Source organism: Hemicordylus capensis, chromosome 2, assembly GCF_027244095.1.
Source record: "Hemicordylus capensis ecotype Gifberg chromosome 2, rHemCap1.1.pri, whole genome shotgun sequence".
Taxonomy (NCBI): domain Eukaryota; kingdom Metazoa; phylum Chordata; class Lepidosauria; order Squamata; family Cordylidae; genus Hemicordylus; species Hemicordylus capensis.
The window spans coordinates 181,523,157-181,548,248 of NC_069658.1; the positions used below are offsets into that span (position 1 = coordinate 181,523,157).

Sequence of the window (25,092 nt, forward strand, 5' to 3'; positions counted from 1 at the left end):
ATCACTTTTCTAGCCTCCATACATTTTCTGCAGGGAAGAAAAATAAACCAGGCAAAAGAGGAAGCAATTTAGAACACAGACGTCAGTGATTGTTGTTGGAGGTTGTTAATTTTCACCCCCAGTAGGTAAAGCAGCAGAGCACTAAGGAATGAGCACACACTCCATTTCCAGAGTAGGTAGCAGAGGATGGTCTAGTTGTTGCAGCTCTTTAGAGAAAACACATGGAGATTCTTGTAGAACTAAATACTAAGCATTGATTGGTGAAGTAAGTGAGACTGCTCAGCCCTTGGGGGAGGGTTTGGCCACTTAATCCCCCACCCCCAGGCACCGTATATGGGGAGCATGTTTCCCCACATCAAAATAATAAAGTGGATGGTGGCAGCAGCCTCCTGGGAATCCCTTCCGGACAAGGGTCCCACCCCAGTGAGGGAATTCCTCCCCGCTCCCCCTGGGCCTCTGGCAGGAGTCCTGACACACACACAGGAGGAAAGGGATCTGGCTTGGAAAGACCGGCTTCTTCCTGCCTGAGGGATGGTGAGTCCTCCTTGCTGCCTCTCTCTGTGGGCACCAGCCAGAACTGTGGGCAGCGAATGCCTTGTGCTGAATCCGTGTTGCCGTCCTGGTATGTTTCAAAGGGTTTCTTAGGGGGGTGGGGACAAACCATCCATCCCAGAGGGAGATAACTAGGAGGAGGATGGAAGGCACAGACAAGACCGAAGATCGGAAGTCTCCGTGAAGCCCGAGCTGTCCATTGATTGAAATTACCACATCTCGACTTCTGCGAGACTTTTAGACTAACACTAGTGTCATCTGAATCTTGATTCTGAGATTGCCCTGGATGGACAAATGTCTCCAGGAGTCCAGATCTGCAGGGCTTGTGCCACCCCCACCCCCCATAGCCCACCAGGAGTGTAATGAAACTCCCTGGTTCTGCTTACTTCCCAGCACCGCAAAGACAGGGGAGTTGCTGAGCATCCATCAAGGCCCTGTCCATGCCTGGTGGGTCACCAGCGGTGCAGCCACCTCCTTGACGAGAGCTGCTTTCTGTCGGTTTGGCTGACCTTGGGGGGGCTTGATCAAAAGGGAAGGTGGATTCTTCATTGCTTCCTGTGTTTGAAGCGGTGTACGTGGTTAGGTTTACCCTCACAACAAGCCTGTGAGGTAGGTTAGGCTGAGAAATAAGTGACTGGCCCAGAGTCACCCAATGAGCTTCATGGCTGAACAGGGATTTGAACTCAGGGCTCCCCAGTCCTAGTCCAACTCTACACCACACTTGCTCCAGTGTGGACAGATATAGGATGCAGAAGTTGGCCATTCCTTCTCCTTGTCGCCTATGTGAGGAGGTGTGTCAAGCTGCACCTTTTCAGTCACTTCCCCATTGCAGACTTCTTGTTAGTCTTGTACTGCACGGTCTCAACACTCGGTCCCAGTTTGTATGTTTCTGGAAGAGTGTGCTTGTCTGTGGCTGGATCCCATACCGCTCAAGGAAGGGATATACAGGCGCACCTCAGTATCCGGGAGGGCTCCATTCTCTGCTACAACCGCCGATTCCGAAACGGCATATACCAAGGCATTAAGTCAATGAAAAAATCGCTGGGGAAATGGCCACAGAACGTTTAAAAGAGTGAAATAATGCACCCTACTGTGCTCTGCGGGCACCCAGCTAGCCATCCACCCACCCACCCACCCCCGTCTTAGTCCTTTCCATTATTCAGCAATTTCTTTTGCAGAAAATAGTGTTTTTAAAAACTGAATGAGCTCCCTTTTACAAAACGGCATCTGGACATATTGTTGGAGGATATTTTCGGGCATCTCCATACCGTGGATACATGGAAATTAACCATTTCCTTTCCCTGTATGCCGGGGTCAGGTGTCAATTGCCCGACCACGGATATGCTAAACCGCAGATATAGGATCCATGGATAACTGGGTTTGAATTCAACCTGAGGACAACTTCAGCCATGCCCTTTTAATTCCACAACGCTCCCATGATATCTGTAAAGAAGATCCAAAGCAGGCCCAGGGAATGAATCAAGGGGTTTCCTTTCATATCACCATCTCTGGGAGGGCTAAAATGGGTTCTGCTTTACAGGCAAGCCCTGTTCTCCATGAATCCTCCTCCTTCATGGCCAGGAGGCACGTTGGTGCTCGCCTTTTCTGGCACTCTTCATGCTGATGTATAGTAAATCAGAAATGCATAGAGGTTCACAGCATGACATAAGCAACGCCATTATGTTTAACTAAACTCAAGGATCTGCTCTGCTAGAAGGATGCTTACTACTGTGTATTCTATCTAGTGGTCTTCCATCCCCCATAGGTTACTGCGACCGTCTGTGGAATGTACTGAAGCTGATATGTAGAAGGGGTTGATATGACTAGGAAGATGTTGGCAGTCTGCCTGCGTACGTGTTTAGAGTTTGTTTTCTGGCCTGGGTTAGGCACCTTGGCATCATATGTTGTTTTCTTGTGAGGATGACTTTTGCATTTGTCATGTATAAAGATATGGATGTTTGAATATTCCTTTGTCTTGCTTTGAGCGAAAGCCAAAGTAACACCTCTGTTCTTAAGGCAGAATAAAACCTTTGATCTTGTTATCTCATCTGGGCTGATGATTATTGGGCTCCATCTGCCCAGGAACGAACCTCCTTGTTGGGGACAAGGTTACCCTGATACAGCAAGTGGTGCCGTGGCTGGGATATGGGGTGCAATCAGGGACCCCACTGGGCGGTGCGTCCCCTCCGGGGCTCTTGCTGGGTGAAAAGGGCATGCTGGCTACCGGGCAGTTTCCCGGGTCCTTTTTCACGAGCAGAGCAGCCCCCGAGTGGCCACCACAAGTGAGGAGTCCAGAGAGGAGTCCAGAGAGTCCAGAGATCACTGGTTGAGAAGCGCGCAAGGGTTAAAGTCCCAAGGAACGGGTGAGTGTTGTGCAAGCCTGGACACTAGAGTCCAGGTGCACAGGGTGGGTGGAGGTCCCACTTGGTTTGAGTCCCACTCCCAAGCCCCATATCGTGATGGGGAATGCTCAGAGCGATTTTGGAAGGGGAGTCATGAGCCCCGTTGGAATGTGTTTTATAGACCTGACTGCTTCTTGCGGGTGGCGTCCCGTTAAGGCAAAATGATTGGTCTTTTTCAAAAATATGGTTTTGTTATGACTTGGATGGAACGAAATGGCTTTTGGAAGTGATATTGCAACTTCTATTGTTTTGTACCCGGGTGGGAATTGGTTATCCACTTCTGTCCAGTTGGTTGTCCACTTCTGCCTGGGAGGTTTGTTTAACATATGTTCTAAAGTTTGTGGACTGAAATTGAAAAAGGCAGGGAAGGCTGTTTTCCCCCCCTCTTTTCTTTCTTCCTTCCTGCTGGAAACATGTTATCTGTGTTCGGTTAGTTGTTTTGGCTGGGAGAAAGGGGGAGAAGGGGTAAGGGAGCGCACTTTAGAGCGCACTGCTTAGGAGAGAGGAGAGTTTGTAAGTAAGAAGGGGAATTAGGATGGAATGTATTGCTATGTGGCTTGTCGTTTGAAGGACAAAAGGGAAGTTTTTATTTAAACGGTATTTAAATGGAACCACAGTTTTATTTTGTTTAAATGCAGTCTAAAATATGTGACTGTTCATTTTGTTAAAATGGAATTTGAATGTATCCCTAACATGCGAACTTATCTGCCTCCCTCCAAATACTTTGTCTGAAGGTTAACTGCGTTTGCTGTTAGTTCCAGGGGAGCTATGAATGTGTGTGTGTGCTTTTGAAATGATATTAAATTGTATCACTAACGTGTGAGCTTTTCTGCCTCCCATCAAGAGCTTTGTTTAAATATTGTCTGCGTCTGATGTTAATTTCAGGGTTGCTGTGGGGGTGTTTGTGTATGTGTTCAGTGTTACTATGCCTGATGTTAATTCTAGGGGAACTGTGTATAACTCTGTCCCCCCCATCTAACACTGTTTAATATTGACTGCGTCTTATGTTGATTCCAGGGGGATGTTTTGATTCCAGTTATGCTTCTGTTAGGTTTTGTGTGAAATTCCACATTTGGTTAGAATGCAGAGCAGGGTATTCTGCCTTTTTGCCGATTCATTTTGCTGATGGGACTTTTGTTATATATGTGAAAGTGTTTTAGTGGCTTCTTTGTGGGTTTTCCTCCTTCTGCAAAGGGGGAGAATGGTTGCTGGATTCTTCTGCAAAGTGGGAGACTGCTGCTACATGGTTGCAAGGTATGCAGGAGAAAGGGTGGGTTTTGTCTACTCCATTCTCCCAATGTCAGATTGCCTGTGTATTCCTTGTTACACGGGATGCAATTGTTTTTGTCGGATGTAGTTTTCTACTGTGGTATTGGCTTCTTTATTACAAGACTGTAATGTTTTTGAGCTAAAGGGGGATTGGGGAAAGGCTTTGTGATAATATATACTATTGTTTTCCTTTTGTTTTCTGTGTGGCCTGTGGTTCTGTGTTTTCTGTGTGGCCCATGAAGATGTGATCGCCTCACTCCAAATACTGAGTGAGAAGGAAAGTCTTTGAACAGCCACTTATTGTTGTGGGTGAGAAGGAAAAGAAATTCTAGGTCAAATAGTCAAATGGAGTTATTGTTTAATATCTTTTCAATATGTAAGAAATATTCCTGCTAATGATTTCTGATGTAAACTGAGAGTATTGTCAATGGGTTTGAGGCTTCAATTTATAAATCTGTCCTATCGCCAGCCCTGCTTTACCTTCACAGTAGCTGGATCTTGACATTCCAGATCCCGGATGTGGGATTGGTGAAAGGAATTTGGTTTGGCCACTCCTGCAAGTGGAGGGGAGTTCCAAAGGACTGGTTTGCATATTACCTGGAAAACCTCCCAGATTGAAAGGGATCAAGTTTTTTGTGTGTTATCATGGAATCCATACCCTGTTTTCACAGCTCCCGCCTAGAGAATAGATAATAACTGTGTTTATCACAGGTTTCACTCCTCGGCGAAACTAAGGACATTTTTCTTGATGATATCTTTTAATAAGGAAGCCTGTTTGTTTCATGAGACATTGGACCTCATGTAAGGGGTTTTAAATCCTATTTCAACAAGGTATAGTATTCTTGCTTGGACTGGGTGGGGACTGTTTCTTTTCTATAGGTTTTTATGAGGATATTGTAGCCCTACCAAGCTTGCTAGTACTGAGGCTGAAGATGGAGAGCTGGAACACTATCTGCACGTGGCTTAGATGGGGATAGTGAAAATCCCAAAGGCCAAATGTTACTGACAATCGAAGTCAGGTACACTGGATGGAGACTGATTGCCCTAACAGGAATCTGTGAGTATGGAGGCAGCCACTTAGGTTAGAGTGCTGGGCTAGGAAGGGGAGACCTGAGTTCAGATCCTCATTTGACCATGACCCTTGCTGGGTGATATTGAACCAGCCACTTAAACTGCTTGGCCTGCCTTGAAAGATTGTTGCGTACAGACATAGGACTTATGTAGTACACTGCTTTGGACTTTTCAGAAGAACAGCTGGACATAAGAGAGACTCTATGGGGCGATGGGGGAATGGGACTGTCAGTTCCACCCAAAGGGCCTTCGTGACATTCAAGCGCTGGAATTTCTGTTGCGGCCTCTCGAGTGATAAGACTGTGTTTTCCAACAAGGGGGGGAAGGATGTGGACTTCATTATTGCTTTCCCTTTGGGTTTTTATTGTTTTTGCCTCCTGCTCCGGATTGCTCATTGGGTGAAGCATTTAACCTGTTGTCAACAGCAGTTGTCGCAAGTCCCAATTGAGGACATCCCCTATTTTGGACTTTGGGGAAAGGGAAAAAGGGCAAGCAGGAAAGCAAAGCTGGAAAGAAAATGCCTAATGATCAAACTGAAAATAGCCTCAGGTTTGTTTATTGTATTGGGCTATTCAGGGACTCAGTCTCAGCATGATGTCCCTACCCAAGGCAGGGGGGGGGGCCTTGGAAATTCATGCGTCTATCTTTTATTCCTAAAATGAGCAGGATTGTCTTGAGCAGAGGACAATAGTCCTGACCCAGAAGAACTGGCAGTGTGACAGGCCAGACTAACCAACGGCGGCTGCCTGAAAGGGGGGTTCCCCATCTGCATTCCCAGTCCAGGCCAATGATGACGGAACATCCATTGGCTGCCCTGTTTTGGATTCGAGGAAAGGGTCGTGATGCAGGTTGCTTGTTCCTGCTTCTCATACGTCCCGGAGTGTTGTAGTTACTGATGCCAAATATCTGATGGAATTATGGTGATGCCGCATATCTAAATTGGTGCCAAATATCTGGGGAAGGCCTGTATGCATCCAGAGGACGGCCTTGCATATATCCGTGCCCTGAGAAGCCTATACCCACTATACTTGGTGCCTCTCGTTCCCCGTGAGGGACAGTGACTCTACCTGTTCGACGACCCCAGCCTTTTGAAGACCCCAAGTTGATCCTTAACACCCGGTTGTGTTCGAAGAAGGGGGGAGGGGATAGGTTGTGGTTGTCAAGATAGGGAGTGGGCATTCATGTCGTGATTTGAAGTGTCAAGCAGCCTTGCTGGGTGAAGAATTCCTGGATGGATAAGTTTTTAAAGAAACACTTGACATGTTTGGCTTTGGAGCTTCATTGAAACTGGGTTGGAGCATTGCCATTGGCTCTCTTGTGCACGTCTGACCCTTTTGCCCCTTTTTGAGGTGTTCTATGGGCGGTTCCCATTTCGAATGTCACGATTGACATTGACTTGCTTTTGAGGGGGGATGATGAACAGCAGGTGTATGTACAGGAACTGGTGCAGAGACTTGTTACCGGATATGCCTGCATCCCCAACCTACTGCTGACCAGCCTCTACGTGTACAATCTGGGGAGCCTTGATGTCCGTGACTGTGGGATTGGGGATGGCTCTTGCAGCATACTTGTGAATGTATTTTTGTGTATTTCTGTGTGTTTCTGTGGATTTCTGTCACAGATATTGAGGAGCACTCAGTGGGGTAGGAGAAGCCAAGTTATCTGTTTAGTCACTCAGGTTTGACTGTGGGTTGCTGTATTCCCCCCAACCACTTGTTCCCAACCATATTGTTCCCAACCACTTGGGGCCAAGTGATACCCCACCCCCAAGGTACAGGCAGTAGTCCTTGCCACCGGGCTTAAGGACTGCTGGGTGTGCACACGTGCTGACATACTGCGCAAATTGCCTGGTTAGGAGGTCTGGTACCCCTCACATGGTGGATAGGGGGCCCCCCCCACGTGTGGGATGAGGTCTTGTTTGGGTTAGCAACACTAACTGACCTTGCCTGGAGACCCACATGGAGGGGAGGTGGGGCCCAGGTTAAGGAGAGGTTAAGGCCTTTAGTCACGCATGGGGACGGAATTGGTTCTTCTTGGGAATACCTGAATGGTGGAGAGTGGAGCATCGGTTGCATTATCCTGTTGGCATCCAAAAATGATACCATATGGCTACTGTGCCCACACCTGGCTTGTTGGCATTGTGAATGTGGGGATGTGTTTCCCTCTGCATGATGGAGAACATACAGGTCCCTCAGGTACATTGTTCATTTGCATGGAGGGAGTACAAGGCTAGTGGGGATTCTGGTGAGCAATGAAACATGCAGGGATGATACGTACACCTGGGGTACCCCTTTTGGTATCTATGGCTCAGCATCATCTGTGCCAACCACAGGGATTACTCCCTGACCAGTGCTCCAGCCTGAAGGACCAATGTTGTTGGGAAGAAACACTGAGAGAACAGAAATATCTACTAGATTGAGTCATTGTTGTGCTACCTACAGCATGTTTCATTTCTTACCCGTTATGAGATTAAAGGGAAGAGGCAAGCAAACGAAACACCATGTGGTTGGGCGTGTCAGGAAGGAGACCAGTGCTGCCATAGCCTTGGTGTTTCAGTTTCTGATTCCCAGATTAACCCACAACGATGAAATCTACAGGCCATGTGATGTGTGGGAAGAGAAACTGTAGGACAGAGATGTGGATCAGGCATCTCCCCTATCCTGAAAGAACCAAGGATGTATTGGTTTTGCATATAAACAGAACAGCATATAAAACATAACCCCCTGAGTGGAAGGGCCGTTACGTCCCAACCTATAGGGCCCCTTGGGTGGCAGTACCTCCAGAGTATTGAATCTAGCTTTCTGCATTGGCATCGGAAGTCAACCGATGGCAGTGTGGAACACAGGGTTTCACATGGCCTGGAGGGCAATCCTATCCAGTCTGGGGTAATTGGACTGGAAAGGGCGATATTCATCATCTCCCAGGAAGAGCCAATGATTGATTTGTTTGATGATTGTTTGGTAATTTGATGATTGAACCAATGATTGATTGGTTCAATCAACGATTGAACCGGAAGGCCCAGGAACTTAGGAATGCCCTGCAGGTGTTTTAGAACACAGGGATCCACACGAGTTGGGATTCCTGGGAACAGCTTACCAGCTGGTTGCCTGACCTGAAATGCTCAGCTTGCATTGTCTTGATCGATATCATGAAGGTTATCATGATAGGTTATCACTGTTACTGTCACTGATACTTATAATACTACTGGAGGAAATGACTGATATAGCACTGCGTTTGGGAGTGAGGGCATATTTTCAGTGTGAACATAAGGATGATCCTATTTCTCTGATGTGGGTGTCATTGCTATGAGGGAATACTTAGTAAGTATGCCCTTTATTTGTAATTGATGGACTTAATAAGATAACTGTGTAGATGTACGTAATATCCTGGTGTAACTCATGATTTCCTATGTTGGTTGTCAGAAGGAAATTATTTACTGTTTCTCCTGTACAGAACTGCTCCTTATGATAATGTGCACGGATGGTTGTGATGGCTTTGGGCTTGTTTCTGTTTGCGTGTTGTTACTTGTGTTACTTGTGTACCCTGTTACTTATCTACCATTAGAGGATATGGAACCTCTAATATGAAAGATTTAACCCTTCTGGGAATCAATTACAAATGGAGGCGGCTTGATGCTAATGGGAGGAGAGGGGCAGGCTATGCTATGGTCACCGCATCCTCTGTTCTTGAGGTCACCCCACTGCCCCCTGGAACGAGTGCCCAGCTGGCAGAACTGGTAACACTTCATAAAGCGTTGGAATTGGCTGCGGGCTATAGGATGCTGCCTTGTGGGCTGGATGGGGATCAGATCAGCCTGTTAAGTGCTCAGTTGCTACAGGCAGTTCAGCCCACAGCCGTGGCAGTTATGCATTGCAAGGGACATCAGGATGGGCAGGACCCTCTAGCGCAAGGGAATGCCTTTGCTGATTCCATTGCCAGGCTTAAGGGCGATCCCTGCTTTCCATGTTCCCTTAGTAAACCATCCACATCCTTTGCCTTTGGCCCCTGAATATGCTAAGGAAGATCTGCAGTCCCTACCCACTCGCCCCATGAGGACTGGACATAGACTAAGAATGAGTGATGTATTGAATTTGAGCTTGCAATTATGTTTATGTGTTGCCATTATGTCAAAAAGCGCAGTCTAACGTATTCTATTTGTGAAAGACAGTTATTTCAGTTGTCCTATTGGCTTTTGTTTTTTTTCGGGTTCGACATAGTGGGGCTTATTTGTGAGTAAGCATGCATTTGTTTCAATTTGATTAGTTAGAATGTGAAACCGATATGTGTAACAGCCCAGTTCTGCTCATTGGAGTTCCAAGTTTATTCCCCAAGTGATTATGCACAGAATTGGCTGCCCCAATATTTGGGTTTTTGATAGAACTTTGTATAATGATGTCTTGTATGATCTCAGTGTATGGTGTATGTGTAGTATTGGTTCACCCTAGAGGGAGAGATAGGTTGCTTTAATGGATCTGACGGTTCAGATACGAACAAATAGAGAGGGGGGAATTGATGTATAGTAAATCAGAAATGCATAGAGGTTCACAGCATGACATAAGCAACGCCATTATGTTTAACTAAACTCAAGGATCTGCTCTGCTAGAAGGATGCTTACTACTGCGTATTCTATCTAGTGGTCTTCCATCCCCCATAGGTTACTGCGACCGTCTGTGGAATGTACTGAAGCTGATATGTAGAAGGGGTTGATATGACTAGGAAGATGTTGGCAGTCTGCCTGCATACGTGTTTAGAGTTTGTTTTCTGGCCTGGGTTAGGCACCTTGGCATCATATGTTGTTTTCTTGTGAGGATGACTTTTGCATTTGTCATGTGTAAAGGTATGGATGTTTGAATATTCCTTTGTCTTGCTTTGAGCGAAAGCCAAAGTAACACCTCTGTTCTTAAGGCAGAATAAAACCTTTGATCTTGTTATCTCGTCTGGGCTGATGATTATTGGGCTCCATCTGCCCAGGAACGAACCCCCTTGTTGGGGACAAGGTTACCCTGATACATCAATGCAACCTCACTTAGCGACTTGGACAACTATGGAGCAAGAGAGGGTGGAGGGGGACAAAAATGACACAGCACCGACAAAATGAAGGTGGAAAGCGGGGGTGGGGGGAGAATTCCCCAGGTGCTGGTAGATTTTTCTCAATGTTGTTATTGGTATATTTTCACAAAATAGAATTTGTGGCTTTGGAGATTACAAACTTGGTTCGGGGGTTACCAGCTCGTGCCACATTCAACCTGAAATCTAACTTAAGCGAGGTGCAATGCAGCATTGGCTGCTAGGTGCCATCCACCAAAGTGAGAAGCACAGAGACTTGCATCGACCAGCATGCCTACCAGGGGGAGGAGAAAGGTGTGTGGGTCTGCTGGCCCTCCCCTCCGCTCTGCTCCTTGGCGGCACAGGCTTGCACGTGGGCTTCTGGCATGTTACTGCGGATGACACTTGCACAAAACCATTCATGGTCTTCTCTTTCATTTCCCTAACGCACCTCAAGGCTGTCAGACAGATCAAGGAGAGGGACAGTACACACTTCTTTGCTTGTAACCACAGTTTCTAACTGAAGTTGAGGATTCCAGTATAAAACGCTCTCTTCTAATGTCTTCCTTGGGATTCTCGCTACTGAGTTCTGCATGGTGTCAAGACATGCTGCTCTGAGCTGGATTGACACTTCTTCCTGCTCCGTCTGTTGTTTCTCATGTGGTAACAAACATGGTCATATCTTAAAGAGAAGTGTAGTTATGTATTCCACAGCAGAGCTAATAATAGTAGCTTCCTTACAGTATTTGCAATTGCAGACCTAATTCAAAAGGAGCACGGAAGTCTCCTGAGCAGAGACAAATGAAGAGGTTGATCCCCTCCCTCCCTCCCTCCCTCCCTCTCGTAATGTACATCTCATGGACAGCATCAAAACTTCCATATGGCCTAGAAAGTTGGGCTTTGGAACATGTTGAAGACAATCTAACTAGCAGAAAAAACCAATAGTAGGATGTTGGTGCACTTGTTCCCGGGGTCAGTGCCAGACTCTTTTGCGCCCTAGGCAAACACATTGACACTCTACACTCTGCACCCCCCTGAGGTCTGAGGTCTGCACCCTGCTGCCTAGTTGGCCTAACGGTAGCACCGGCCCTGCTTGTTCCTCACAAGGGGGACACAGAACTGTAAGGCACTTGCATCTAGACCTGAAACTTCCTGAAGGTGCCTCCGATTAGAACACTCTTTGAAAGTGAAGATCCTTTTGACATGTAATCCTGAACCTGAGACAAGGAAACCCTCCAACAGAGGCCAGGCTGCTTGCTTCTTGCCAGTGATGATGAGAACTTGCTGCATCTCTCTGTGTGAACAAGCCAAAGGTATGAGCAGGGCCTGACTGATGTTGAATACATGTTGTGGAGGAGTTGCCGACTGCTTTGGCTGCTAGCCCAACCAGAGTGGTCTCGCTTGGAGATGGGTCTCGCCATGCCCCCAATCCCGCTTAGCAATGCGAGTCTCCAGTTGTGATGGTGGGGTCCCTGAAGGAACCAGCAGCTTCACCACCCATGGGCCGGTGAGCATGGTGGCAGCATGGTGTGGGATCACTTCAATTTCTGCCTTAGTGACCATAGACATGCTGACTGCACCTACTGGGTAGCAGGTACTGGGTAGTACTGGGTAGTAGGCACTGTCTGCACCTACATGTGTCAGCAAGGGAAAGGACCCCAAAGCGTCTTGGGACGATGGTGGTGCTGCTGTACCTGCGACCCCTTTCACCTGGGGGTCCTTTCTCCTGCTGGCAGCAATGGGTCTGGCGTGCCCTCGACTGGCAGCAACAGCTGCTCCTGCTCCCAAGCCTCCAGGATTCGAAGGGCACTTGCAATAGGGGGCTCCCACCACACAGGCCCTGCTAGGGCCCATAGCCAGCCTCAATGTACAACCTGGGACACACCCTGGCTACGGGCCCCTGCTGCTCCCATGGCACTCTTGCGGAGAAGCGCCACAAGATAGCCAGCCATTTCCACCAGGGTGAAAAGGCTCAGTGCATGCTGAAGAAGAGGCAGCTTGAGCTGGACATGCCTGAACACCTGATCCCTCAGGAGGTTCCTGCCCAGTGGAACTCTGACCTTCTACTCCAGGATGGTTTGTTTGGGGGGTTTTCTGCTCCATGCTGTGCCTCAGGAGAGGCAAGGAGGTTTGATTCTGTAATGTCCTTTTCTCTGCACTGAGTGTAATGCTGTTCTCTTGTCAGTATAACAACCTGGTTTTGCTGGTTCTCAGATTGACAAAAGCAGTACTTGGCTTCCTCGCTTGCTTGCTTGCTTGCTTGCTTGCTTGCTTGCTTGCTTGCTTCCTTCCTTCCTTCCTTCCTTCCTTCCTTCCTTCCTTCCTAGAGCTCTGGTTTGGTAGTCTGTGTGTGAGATGGTGTTGTGGAGAGAAAGGGACAGTGGCAGCTCAGCTCTATGTGTCTGTGTGTAATATTTCTTGGTGATTGCCGTGATGAGCTCTCTATCTAGGGTTCCCTTTGAGCACGATCAGGAAGCTACAGTGGGTCCGGAATGCAGCGGCTCGCCTACCCATGGGTACCAGAAAATATGATGGGGTAACACCTCTCCTGCAGTCATTGCACTGGTTGCCTATTGGCTTCCGAGTTCAATTTAAGGTCCTGGTTCTGACCTTGAAAGCCTTGCAGGGCTTGGCGCCTTTCTGCCTACAGACCCGCCTCTCCCTTTCCAGTTACATCCCTTCCGGTTAGATCGTCTCAGATGGCCCTTTTGTCGGTCCCTGATTTCCGAGAGGTTCGGGGCTCTAGGACCCGGGAAAGGGCCTTTTCGGTTGCTGCCCCACTTCTTTGGAACACTCTTCTGGCTTCTGGGGGCACCAGAGTGGGTTGAGCATGATGGGTGCTACCCACCACCCAACCCACAGAGCAATTGGGAAATCAGGTGGTTTTTAATGATTTCTTTTTAATTGTGTCAGGGTCATTTCAGTCCATTGCCCTACTGAGCCAGATAAAATTACATCTGGTTAGAGCTAGTCTCTCCGTTGGTTTTCTGGAAGGTCTAGTCTTCCCATTGGTCAGCCTTTTCCTTCCCACTGTCAGCAAGGTGCCATTCACATTTCCAATGTCTTCTTTGTGGTTTTATTGCTGTGTTACAGCCCTGTAACGCCAGCCTCCACCAACAGGCACAATTACCATCCACATGCCCAGTCAGCTGGTGTGACTGCACAGACCAAGACATGGGTGACAGAGCATTCCTTCCTCCCCAAAGTTTTTCCCAGCAGCCAGGCTAGGTTTTGCCATTTGGTAGCAAGCCGGCTGTCTTACCAATGGATTATTGACTTGTGCTGTAACCAATCAATGGTAGCCAGCCTTCATTCCAAAGGACGGTGTCCCACCCCTCTCTGTTTCTTTTTCCATTCCAGATCTGAGGACTGCAAAGCAGAAGAAAGAAAGAAAGAAAGAAAGAAAGAAAGAAAGAAAGAAAGAAAGAAAGAAAGAAAGAAAGAAAGAAAGAAAGGGCGGAGGTCAGGAACCATTGAGTAGAGGGCCTTCCTCCACCCAGCCCAGGACATTCCCCAACACTTGCTGGCTTGCCATGATGCTCTGCTCTAGATGAGCTTCCGTGGACTGGATCACCAGCCCTCCTCACACGATGAAATCTAAGATTTCTTCCTCCAGCGAAATGAAGCCAGCTCTGCCAATTAATCTAATAGCAGCAGTCCTGCACGTGGCCGTGTCCAAAGTCAACCAGCTGGACCCAGGGACGCAGGGATATTCTTATTGAGCTTTTTTTCTCCTGCGCCACAAACTCCAGCTGCTTCCACTCCCGGGATACTTGTCCCATTTGAGACCACTGCAGAATCTTTTCTATGTAAGGATGCCACAGTTTTGCTTTGTCATAATATGTTCTATGAAGAAGGGAGAATTCAGTGTCAACTGAAAATCTCCTGGTTGGCCCCAACTGGAACCCGAAGCAAAGCCCTGTAGTGGTAACCAATTCAGAAGATGGCGTTCCATAATTCCAGCATTGGTTTCATTCAGAAAGATTGGCATGATGCTTTCTTCTCAAGTCAAGTCCCATGGTTGTCTTTTTCTAGCATTACATGGCAAGCTAAAGAGTTTGGATATTATTCTGTAGGAAATGTAACTAAACTGGTTCAAGGTGTTTGAACTGGTTACCAAAACACTTTGAATATTTGACCCCACACTGAACGGGAGAGTTCCAAAAGAATGACCAAGTTTGAAATGGTGTGACTCCCTGCACAGGTGGTTTCTTACTTTTTTGAGATTTAATGTATAAGCTCTTCTTCCAGGTTAATTGTGAGCACCCTTTCCCACTTCCATATGTCCTGGTGGTTTCTTGGCCCAACTGGAATCAAACACAATACCACGATAAGCATGAGTGCTTTTTCAATGTTGCATTCTCAAGACCAGTTGTCACTCAGTTATATACTCATGTCTGATCTTTTCTCCCCCCCCCCATAGAAAGAGAACATTGAGGTGCTCAGAGGATGATAAGGGATTTGCTGGAGGAGGCCCCCTCTGTCTGGAACTTAATCAGCATCTTGAAGGTAAGTGCAATGAAAGCCCTATTCAGACAGTCGGTAGTACATGTGTGCAGGTGTCTGAACACTGGTACGTGATTTTGTGTGCATGACCGTAGTTGCATTTGTTTTAAAAGTGAACCTGGGCACAGGCCCCTTACAGGACTGGTCCAGCTAGGAAGTGTCATGCAGTGCCTGAAAACAGGACTGCCTTTTGGTTACACGGTTCCCATTCACCCCTGAGCTCGTTCATGGTTCTTCTCTGCACCTTTCCCAGCTCTAACATAACCTGGCTGAGCTGGGCTGACCAGAACTGCACCCCATATGTCAAAGGTCTCTGCCCCAAAGCGTTGGAGCAGCTGTCTGGACCCAATTCCTCAGCCAGAAGGAGGATGGTGCACCACCGTGAAGCCTATTGGGCTACCTGTATTGCTGCCCCTCCTTCTGTTCTGCACTCCTTCCCTGCCCCATTGGCCCCCTCTCCTGCCAATGTCTGCTTAAGGGTCGCATTCTCACCTTCTCCCTGCTCTCTTCTAGGTTGCGAAGAGTCTGCCTTTGCTGTAGGCAGCTCTTTAAGTCCTCCCCCACCAGTGACTCCAGCAAGGGCAAGCCCCCCAGAGGGATGTCCTGGCGATGTATTGAGCTGACTCCAGCACCACCTCCAACTCCCTCAGGAGGCACCCCAGCCGTCTCCGGAGTCACCATCGGTGTGGAGGTGCCCCAGGCTCCTGGGGAATGGTTGGGACTGGGGCTGACTCTTTGGGGAAGGTGAGCCAGCTGGTGCTTGGGAGCCCGGTAGCCAGCCTGAATGCCAACAAAGGGAATTCCCGTTGGTTAATTCCTCATGGGAATTCAAGTCCTGAATCCCCCCTCCCTTCCCATTCTTCTTCCCTTCCAGGTCTGACAACTGTCACGGAGGAAATGGACAGGGCTGAGGTAGGGAACCTTTGAGTAGAGGGCCTTCCTCCACAGAGCTCAAGACATCTCTGTGAGAGGCATTTCTTCCATCCGGGATCTGGGAGCACCAACTCTCTGCTCTGATCCTTTTCCCAGTTCTGCAGTCTCCCTGAGAGGCAGCAGCTGCAGAATATTCCATGGAGCGGGTGGTGTCCCCAGAAAGGACTTGAGAGCAGCCCACCAAGTCAGGGTGCCCGTTCCATTTCCAGGAAGGCACAGAGAGTCCTTCCATTACTAACAGTTCAGTGCTTCTAATTTTCAGGTCATCTTCAGCTGGACCCAGCTTTTGTCCGCCATAATTGAAGATGTTAAAGACGTCAGGTCGCTGGGTGGTCAGCTCCTGTCCTATGATAAGGACGAGGCCATGGAGGCCATACTGGTGAGTGAGATGCGGCAGAGAATGGAAGAGAATGACCAAGCTCAGGTTCAGTCAAAACCTGACTGCCAAAAGTGTGTGTTTGAGGCTGGTGCTATCCCAATGAAGTCCATGGGTAGTGACCAACTCTCTTCTGCTCTTTGATTTATGCCAGGAAATTATGGAGGACATCAAGAAGCATCCAGACCCTGGGTTTCTCCTGATCCTCACCATGGACACTGTTACGGAACTCAGGTATGCTTATAGTCCACAGAGAAAGGGCAGTGGCAAACCAGGAAAGATCTGTAACTGGATCTCCCCTTTTTAAAATATAGCTTTTAATTTGTTAAGTATTAGGGCCTTCTCCCAATCAGGTCCTTCCCAGACCGGGATTGGACCTTTTCGGGGGAAGAGGAGAAACCATTACAGACCTTGCTGGGTTGCTATGTTCCTCTTCTTTAGAGGAGCTTCCATTGGCTGGATCACCAGTCCTTCTCACACTACAAAATATCATCTTTCTCCCTCCAGCAAAATGAAGCCAGCTCTGCCGTTCAATGTGAAAGCAGCCGTCCTGCACATGGCGGTGTCCGGGGTGGAATCAACTGGACCCAGGGACCCAGGTAAATTCTTCTTGGGCTTTTTTCTCTTGCGAAGAAAACGTGATACCGCTGTCATTGTGAGTGATTTTTCAATGTTGTATTCTCAAGACCGGTTGTGTCTCCTACTCATGACTGATCTTCTCTTTCCCCCATTGAAGGAGAAAATGGCATCCTTCAAGAAGATGCTTCTGTCTTCATCCTCTCCAACATCCAAACATGGCCTGACAGAAAGAGGCAGCAGACCCCATTCTCTCAGTTTATTGAAGATATGTCTAGGTCACTTCCCTATTAGAAGCCAACTGGCTGAGAAGACAGAGAAAACATCACTCCCATAAGCAACCTTCAGAAATATTGAAGATCTTGTCAACTTTATTGGGGGGGGGGTGTGTTTATATGGAATTAGATCATCCTTCAATTCCTTTGGGCCGGCAACCAAGGGATCTTCCTGTAGTGGGACAAATTCCTTCCGGTCTTAGCTCTCAGTAGCATGGCAAGGGATGATTTAGGCCAGTGCGATGACTCTGAGCTGCTGTTTCAACCCACAGGAGCTCCACAGGTACATCAACTCGGAGAAGCCCCGGCTGCAGACTCTCGGCCAAGAGGCCTACATTGATGCTCTGGCTCACGTGGCCAGACTGCCCAATGTGGAAGTAAATACCCTGCTGTGGACATGGCTTCAGCATCCTCTGCTTCATCTTCTGCTTCAGCATCCTCTGTGGGACCCCTTGTCAGGTTCCAGGTTCACAAGAAGACCTCCCAGTGGTCACTGGTCACACGGGGGCCGCCGGGCAGCATACTTGCTGGAGAGAGGCTGTTTCCACTGGGGCTCACCGAATGCCCCTGGGGACAGCAGCAGGGGCAGGAGGAATGGAAGAGAGCTGGGTCCCCCCAGTGTCTCTTCCAGCTGCCCAGTGCCCAGAAGAGCCACGCTACATCTTTGTGAATCCTCAACTTTGTATCCAACTGGATCATTTTCAATTCTTAGCTGTTTTTGGATATGGTGTCACATTGACATGAAAATTACCATTTCCATCTCTATTTCTGCAGCTGGCCACATGGAAGGTTTTCTTTCGCAAGGAAGAAGAGTTGGTTCATCATGACATCCAGAGCACCATCAAAGGTAATGCCAATTTCCAGGGAATTGGGGAGCTCAAAACTGTCTCCTTGGAATCCCAGAATGGGCCTGAGCGACAAAGGTCATCGTTTGTCCAAAGAGCCCCAGTTTTGCTCTGACCTCTCTGTGGCAGGCCTCCCGAGTGGGCATGTCTCAAACTCCCAACCCCTCTCACAGGGGTAAAAATGGTTCTTGCAGGCAAAGACCTTGTAGCAAAACTGTGAGGTCTGGAAGCCATGCTTGCCTTCCGCTTTGGGAACCCCAAGGCAAAAAGTGACCCATTAGACCCTCCTCCATTTGTTCAACATGTATAAGTCCCTCCTTACCTAAATCAATTAACATCAGAATTTTACTTCTCTTCTCTTCTCTTCTCTTCTCTTCTCTTCTCTTCTCTTCTCTTCTCTTCTCTTCTCTTCAGATGGCCTTGTCTTCGAGGACTTCCATGAAAAGGAAGTCTGATCGCCCATTTGCTTCCTTTTCTTTTTAATGCTCCTAAAGCTAGGAGAATAGCTGCCTGGAAGTATTATATGTTTTTAAGAATCATACATATCATACATATTACATAACTGATTTTAACAATGACTTTGAAATGGTTCTGTATTGTATTTTGTATTTCCTTCACCCCTCCCCCCCCCCTTTTGGACCTGTTATGATTTAATTTTTTTTGTTTTATCTTAATAAATACAGTTTTTTGTTCTTATTCTTATTTGAATTCTTATATTAGTGAAACTGCTATATATCTTGAATTTCTGCCCAGACATTTACGAAGCGACATAACAGCTGGGGGAAGCACCGTGCCTTGTAGAGGTGCACCAGGCAGAAATTCATCTGGGGCATCTCTAGGAAGTTGATTGGGGAAGCTGCAATTCTGGAATGTCTGCCTAGACACATCCCTCCCCAGCCCAATGTCCAGCTGAGAGATCAAGGCAAAGTGTGGCTGCATGGAGCCTCTTTTCGAAAGCCACCATACGCTCCCAGGTAGGGATGTGCGGTTCGGTTCGGATCCGGACCGGTTCGTCCGAACCGGTCCGGATCCGGCGGCTCAATCCCGGACCGAATCGGGCCCTTCCGGGACCGAGCCGGACCGAATTCGAGCCGGTTCGGTACCGAACCGGCTCGGGTTTCCCGAACTGGTTCGGGAATGAAATTGAGTCTCTGGAGTGTCTCTTTAAAGTTCCAAGTGTGTCCTCCATTTTGTGTCTCCTTCCCGAAACTTTTGCTCCTCCTTGCATCCATTTTGTGATGCTATTTCCAGGCATTGTATTGGCTGCGCTATTGATCCTTGATTGGCCAGAATGAGTCCTTTGGTCTGGTAGGCTGCTTGGCTGTTGCACTGTTGAGAGCTGGCACCCTGTTGGCCGTGGGGGGAGTGCAAAGGTGGGGGCTCCCAAAGGAGGGAATTTCAAACCTATATAAACCCAAGCCTCTTCTCTGGAAACTTCTCTTGGCTGCAGTTGTGGGATCATCTCTGAGACCTGCTTGCCCTTTGCTGGCTGCTCTGGTGTCTCTGTGAGTCCTGACTGTGTCCTGTGTCTCTCTGTGTGTGCTCTGTCTAATCCTTTGTCCACCTGCCCTTTGTGACTCTCTGTGTGTCTCCTCTCTCTGTCTGTCTCTTGTCTGTATACTGTGTGTTACTTCACTTTACTTTCTTCTTAATTTCCCCCAATTTTCCCTGTTCCTTGTCTGTCTGCTTTTCTCCCCCCCTCCCCCCCTTTCCCTTCTCATCCTTTGGGCCTACCCTCCCCCTCCCCCACTCCCACCCACTGCATCCTCATTGCTTTAAAACTTCTTCCATTAATTATTGCTCTTTGTCCTGCCTTGTTTTTGTCCAACTTTTTGATTTTCACATTGCATTCCATTGGTTTCAGTTATATATTGCTTGCTGGTTTTGCTTAAATTGTACCATTTTGTTTGTTTCTGCTGACTGCTGCTGCCCTGCGAGTTGGTTCCCTGAATCCCTCCCCCCCACCCCCAGAGGATTCTGTTGTTGTTTCTTGTTGTCCCATATAATCAGTTTTGGTTCCCTGCTCCAAACTTGCCCCTCCAAGTCCAACCACACCCCACCCCAACCCCACCCCATCCAGCCTTCTCCCAAGTTTGCTGCTGCCAAACCGAGTCCAGTTTTCTTTGCTTGGTTCCACTTATTCATTTGCTATTATTAATTTGCAGCAATTGTGGTTTCATTGTCTCTGTTCACTTAGTGGCCCCCCCTCAGAGTCTGTGTTTGGTTCCCCCTCCCCACACCCCCACCCCCAAGTTTTTTCTGCTGGTTATAGTCTTTCTTTTAATTTTTTTTTTAAACTTCTGGCTTGTGTTCTCTTGATATATATTGCTTTATATATTTTGCTACCCTCCTCCTCCTCCTCCCCCCCCTGCCTGCCCCCCCCACGCTCCCTCCTCCCAGACCCTACCCTAGCCCAGGCCCAGCTCCTCCCCCAACCACCCCATCCAGCCTAATCGCTGCTGCTGCCCGAGTTGTTCCAGTTTCTCCTTTGCTGTTTGTTGTTGCCCCCTCCCCTTCCCCCCAACACCCCTCTGCCACACACTAGCCCCCAACCAGACACACCCTCTCTGCTCCCCCCAACCCACCTCTTTTTCTCCTTGCCCCTGACTCTCTCCACTCACCCCAGGCCCCCTGCCACACACTAGCCCCCAACCACACACACCCTCTCTGCTCCCCCCACCCCACCTCTTTTCCTCCTTGCCCCCGACTCTCTCCACTTACCCCAGGCCCCCTGCCACACACTAGCCCCAACCACACACACCCTCTCTGCTCCCCCCACCCCACCTCTTTTTCTCCTTGCCCCCGACTCTCTCCACTTACCCCAGGCCCCCTGCCACACACTAGCCCCCAACCACACACACCCTCTCTGCTCCCCCCACCCCACCTCTTTTCCTCCTTGCCCCCGACTCTCTCCACTTACCCCAGGCCCCCTGCCACACACTAGCCCCCAACCACACACACCCTCTCTGCTCCCCCCACCCCACCTCTTTTCCTCCTTGCCCCTGACTCTCTCCACTTACCCCAGGCCCCCTGCCACACACTAGCCCCAACCACACACACCCTCTCTGCTCCCCCCACCCCACCTCTTTTCCTCCTTGCCCCCGACTCTCTCCACTTACCCCAGGCCCCCTGCCACACACTAGCCCCCAACCACACACACCCTCTCTGCTCCCCCCACCCCACCTCTTTTCCTCCTTGCCCCCGACTCTCTCCACTTACCCCAGGCCCCCTGCCACACACTAGTCCCCAACCACACACACCCTCTCTGCTCCCCCCACCCCACCTCTTTTCCTCCTTGCCCCTGACTCTCTCCACTTACCCCAGGCCCCCTGCCACACACTAGCCCCAACCACACACACCCTCTCTGCTCCCCCCACCCCACCTCTTTTTCTCCTTGCCCCCGACTCTCTCCACTTACCCCAGGCCCCCTGCCACACACTAGCCCCCAACCACACACACCCTCTCTGCTCCCCCCACCTCTTTGGACCGCTGCTACTGCTGTGTCCTCCCCCCACACCTGAATCCCCCCTCCCTGCTGCGCTGCGCTTCTCCTCTCTCCTCTTTCTCTCTATCATCTCTCTTTCTCCTCTCTCTCTCTTTCTTTTCTCTCTCTCTCCTCTCTTTCTCTTTGTCCCTGCCCCCCCTCTCTTTTCTCTCTCTCTTAGTCTTTTCTCTCTCTGCTCCCCTTCACTTTCCACCTCCTCTCCCACAGCTGCAGCCACACACAGTAGCCTACCCACCTGGCGGCTGCCATCGGTTTTTTTTTTCTTTTATAGTTTTTGGTTGATTTTGTCTCTGCTTGGGGGTGAGTTGAGCGACACAAATAGTGTTGTCTCCTCACTTCTGCCCCTCCATCGTTGTTGAACTACCCCGGTTGCCTGTGTGCCTCGTGCGGCCGCCCTGCTGTGTCTCAGCCCAGGGTGGCTGGCTGGCGGCGGCGAATCCGTGACCAGCAGTGAGCGGCAGGAGAAGGACCGGAAGAAGAGGGGTTAGTGCGTGTGCGATTGTGCACCTTTTGTTGCCCCTTTCTCTCCCTAGCTGGCGGTTTTAAATAGGGACACCCCTATTCTGAAATGCATTTGGGTGTGGGGAGGAGGGAGGGAACCTTGGAGAGGAGATGTACTGTTGTAAAACTTGTGTCTTCATGCCCATGCCCAGTAAAGAAATTGCTGCTGTGTGTTGCGTTGCATTGCATGCGTTTTGCAGGTGGTTTTTGAACAGGTGCCTTCCAGAGTGCTTCCTTGCCTCTGGGGCAGTCTGAGTGGGGTCCTGGCTGGGCTCTGATGCTGCCACTACATGCTGGGCCAATACACACGTATGATGATGATCATGATGTTCAATCCATGAGGCTGCCATCAAGTGTTTGCTGCTGCTTGCTTGCCATGGCATTGGGCAGGCAGAGTCACAGAGTGGGTGGGTTCAACCTCTGTGTTGGTGTGACTGGGTTCTGGTTTTGGTTGTGTGCAATTTAGAGTCACTAAATAGGCTGCATTGAGTTTGATGCTCCCCCCACAGGAGCATTACTTGAGAACCACCCCCCAGAACCCACACTTTGTGTTCCAGTTCACTAAATAAGGGTTTCCTCCTTTGATCTGCAGGTTCCCAAGCGTTGACTGCATCCCTCCCCCACCCCCGGTAGGTGCTGTGCCCTCCCCCCATCCACTCTCCCCCCCCAAAAAAGCTAAAAACTTGCCACCCACACCACAACTACTCCACCCAACTGCCCGTGCCACCCTCCCACACCGGGGTTCCACCCTTTAACCCCCTATTTTTCTAAAAAAAAAACCCTCCCAGACCCATCTCCCCAATTGGCTTGGTGGTTGACTCCCAAATTCAAAAAGGACACCCTCCCCCTCACTTCGATTGGCTTCCCCCCCCATATCAAAAAGTCTTCCTTTCCCCCCAATTGGCTTCCTTTTTTGAAAACAAACTTCCCCCCCGCCGCCTCCAAATCAGCTGCCCTTTTTTTGGCCCCTAAGCCCCTCCAAATTATTTTTTTGACCCTGTCTGGCCTTCCTCCTAAAGTCTCCCTCCTTCTGACCTAGCAGCATGTCTGAGCGCCGTGTGGCGGGCAGGGCTCGCTCAAGGCTGGCAGGCAGAGGTGGGAGAGGCCAGGTGCGGGGTGCGCCTGCGGCACGGGGAGGGAGAGGACGCGGGGAGCCTGAGGACACCCCAGTTCTCCCCATTGGAGAATTCTTTGCTCCGGCCCCATCTTTGGTGCGCAGGATTCAGTTCCCCACGCCTGCTGCCGCCAATCGCGGCAGAGGCAGAGGCACTGTTAGGGCTGTGGCGGGTCCCTCCTCGCCGGCGGCACCAGGTGCTGCTGAGCTACCGCCAGTTGTTGAGGTGGAGGAGACTGTGGAGTTGGAAGAGCAGGTAGAGGGCGGTGAGGACCGTGCGGCTGGCAGCGATGCAGCCAGGTTCTCCCTCCCTCTGGGGCCCCTTCCCCCTATCCTTTCGCCGCTCAGTGGGGCCCCCCCTCGTGAAGCCCGACACTCTGGTGGGGAGCGGTCTGGCGAGGTGGTGGAGGAGAGGCCTGCCTCTCCGATGCCAGTTGAGCTGGGCCCTTCCTCCGCTGTGGAGGGCGGAAGGGGCGGGTTGGGTGGCAGCAGTGGGCAGGCAGCGGCGGCCGCCCCCCCCCAGGACTGCAGCCACCCTGCGAGAAACGGCCTAGGACGGCGCCCAGGGCGCAGGAGGCCAAGGGCAGTGGTGCATGGGTGCATTTTGAGGTCCCTCAAGATGCCCCATTCCACGCCCGCTGTGTCCACTGCAGGATGCTTGTCAGCCGTGGAAGGGACCCTGCGCACCTGGGTACAACGCCTATGTGGAGACACCTAGAGCGTCACCACCCAGGTCTCAGGGGACAGGCTGGCAGCACTAGTGTGCCTTGTGCATCTGCCACTAGGGCGGGCAGCGGCAGTGTGCCAGCCAGCAGGCAGGCTACACTGCCCGTCCAGCGGTGGACGCAGTCCTCGGGCAGCCAGCGTATTGTTCGCGTGGACCATCATCACCTCACCCGCCTCATAGGGGAGATGATTTCCACCGATGACCAGCCGTTTCAGGTGGTCAAGAACAACGGCTTCCGCCGGATTCTCCAATACCTGGCTCCCGAATACGTCATCCCCTCAAGGACGACGTTCAGCCGGAACGTGGTCCCCTCCCTGTACCGCCGGTGCAGGGAGCTCGTGTCGGCCGAGCTGCGTGCAGCTCCGGCCGGGACAAGCGTGCATTTCACGACTGACCTCTGGACCAGTGTCAGTGGGATGCACGCTTCTTTCCTGGCCCTCACTGCCCACTGGTGGGGACCGGAGAGTGAGGGGACCTCCGCGGGCGATGCTTCCGGGTCCGGCGCGGCTCCCGATGCACTACGGCACAGGTGGGCCGTCCTGCACGTGGAGACGATGGACATGAGGCACACCGCGGAGGAGGTGGCGGCCGTACTCGACCGCCAGATAGAGGAGTGGATTGGCGGGTGTCCACACCTCTCCCGCGGCTTCATTGTCACCGACAATGGAGCCAACGTTACCGCCGCTGTCGAGACAGTCATGGACTGTGTGAACATACGGTGTATGGCACACACGCTCCATCTGACCGTCAGGGACGCCCTTGGCCTTAAGGAGCTGAGGGCGTCCCAGGAGAAGGGGGCCCGCCCCATCGCAGGTGCTGTTGCTGCCACGGCCACGCTTGTGGATAAATCCCGCAAGCTGGCCGCCCACTTCCACCGCAGCGAGAAGTCCAGGAGACTGCTTCGCCAGAAGCAGGATGACCTTGGCCTTCCTCGCCATCTCATCCCTACGGATGTGGAGACGCGGTGGAACTCCACCTTCCTCCTGTTCCAGCACCTGTTGGAGCAGGAGAGAGCCCTTGTCGCCCTGGCGAGGGACGAGTCCTTGGATGTCTGTGACTTCTCGAACGCAGAGTGGAAGCAGATGTCCGAGGCGGTGTCGGCACTCGAGCCCTTCCAGCTTGCCACGAAGGGCTTGTGTGGCGACACCACTCCCTTGAGCCAGGCGCTGCCCACAGCTGTTGGTCTCGAGAAGCTGATGGGTGGACTCCATATCTCTCTGACCACGCCAGAGGGTCGTGCTCTGGCTGGGAGGCTGAGGTCTGGGGTTGACAAGCGGCTCGTTGATGTGCTGGGAGACAGGGAGGAGTATGTCCTCGCTTGTCTCTGTCACCCAGCCCTCAAGGGCAATGCCGTGAGTGCCGACGACTTGCCCAGGTGGAAGGGCATCCTGGTC

The 25,092-nt window shown here is 50.5% G+C and overlaps 1 protein-coding gene across 25 annotated transcripts in view; it reads left to right on the top strand.

Moving 5' to 3' along the window:
• Positions 1-380: 380 nt before the first annotated feature.
• The window catches only part of LOC128342168 (transcription initiation factor TFIID subunit 3-like), a 186,803-nt gene continuing 162,091 nt past the window's right edge, over positions 381-25,092 (top strand). For 4 of the 25 annotated variants that reach the window (XM_053289131.1, XM_053289130.1, XM_053289132.1 and 1 more), the window contains exons 1-7: positions 10,530-10,655; positions 13,701-13,802; positions 14,764-14,849; positions 15,721-15,758; positions 16,042-16,158; positions 16,310-16,389; positions 16,663-16,754. In XM_053289131.1, coding sequence (XP_053145106.1) covers positions 10,567-10,655; positions 13,701-13,802; positions 14,764-14,849; positions 15,721-15,758; positions 16,042-16,158; positions 16,310-16,389; positions 16,663-16,754 — 604 coding nt within the window. In that variant the 5' untranslated portion in view covers positions 10,530-10,566. The other 21 variants (XM_053289149.1, XM_053289150.1, XM_053289148.1 and 18 more) reach the window with 21 other exon arrangements.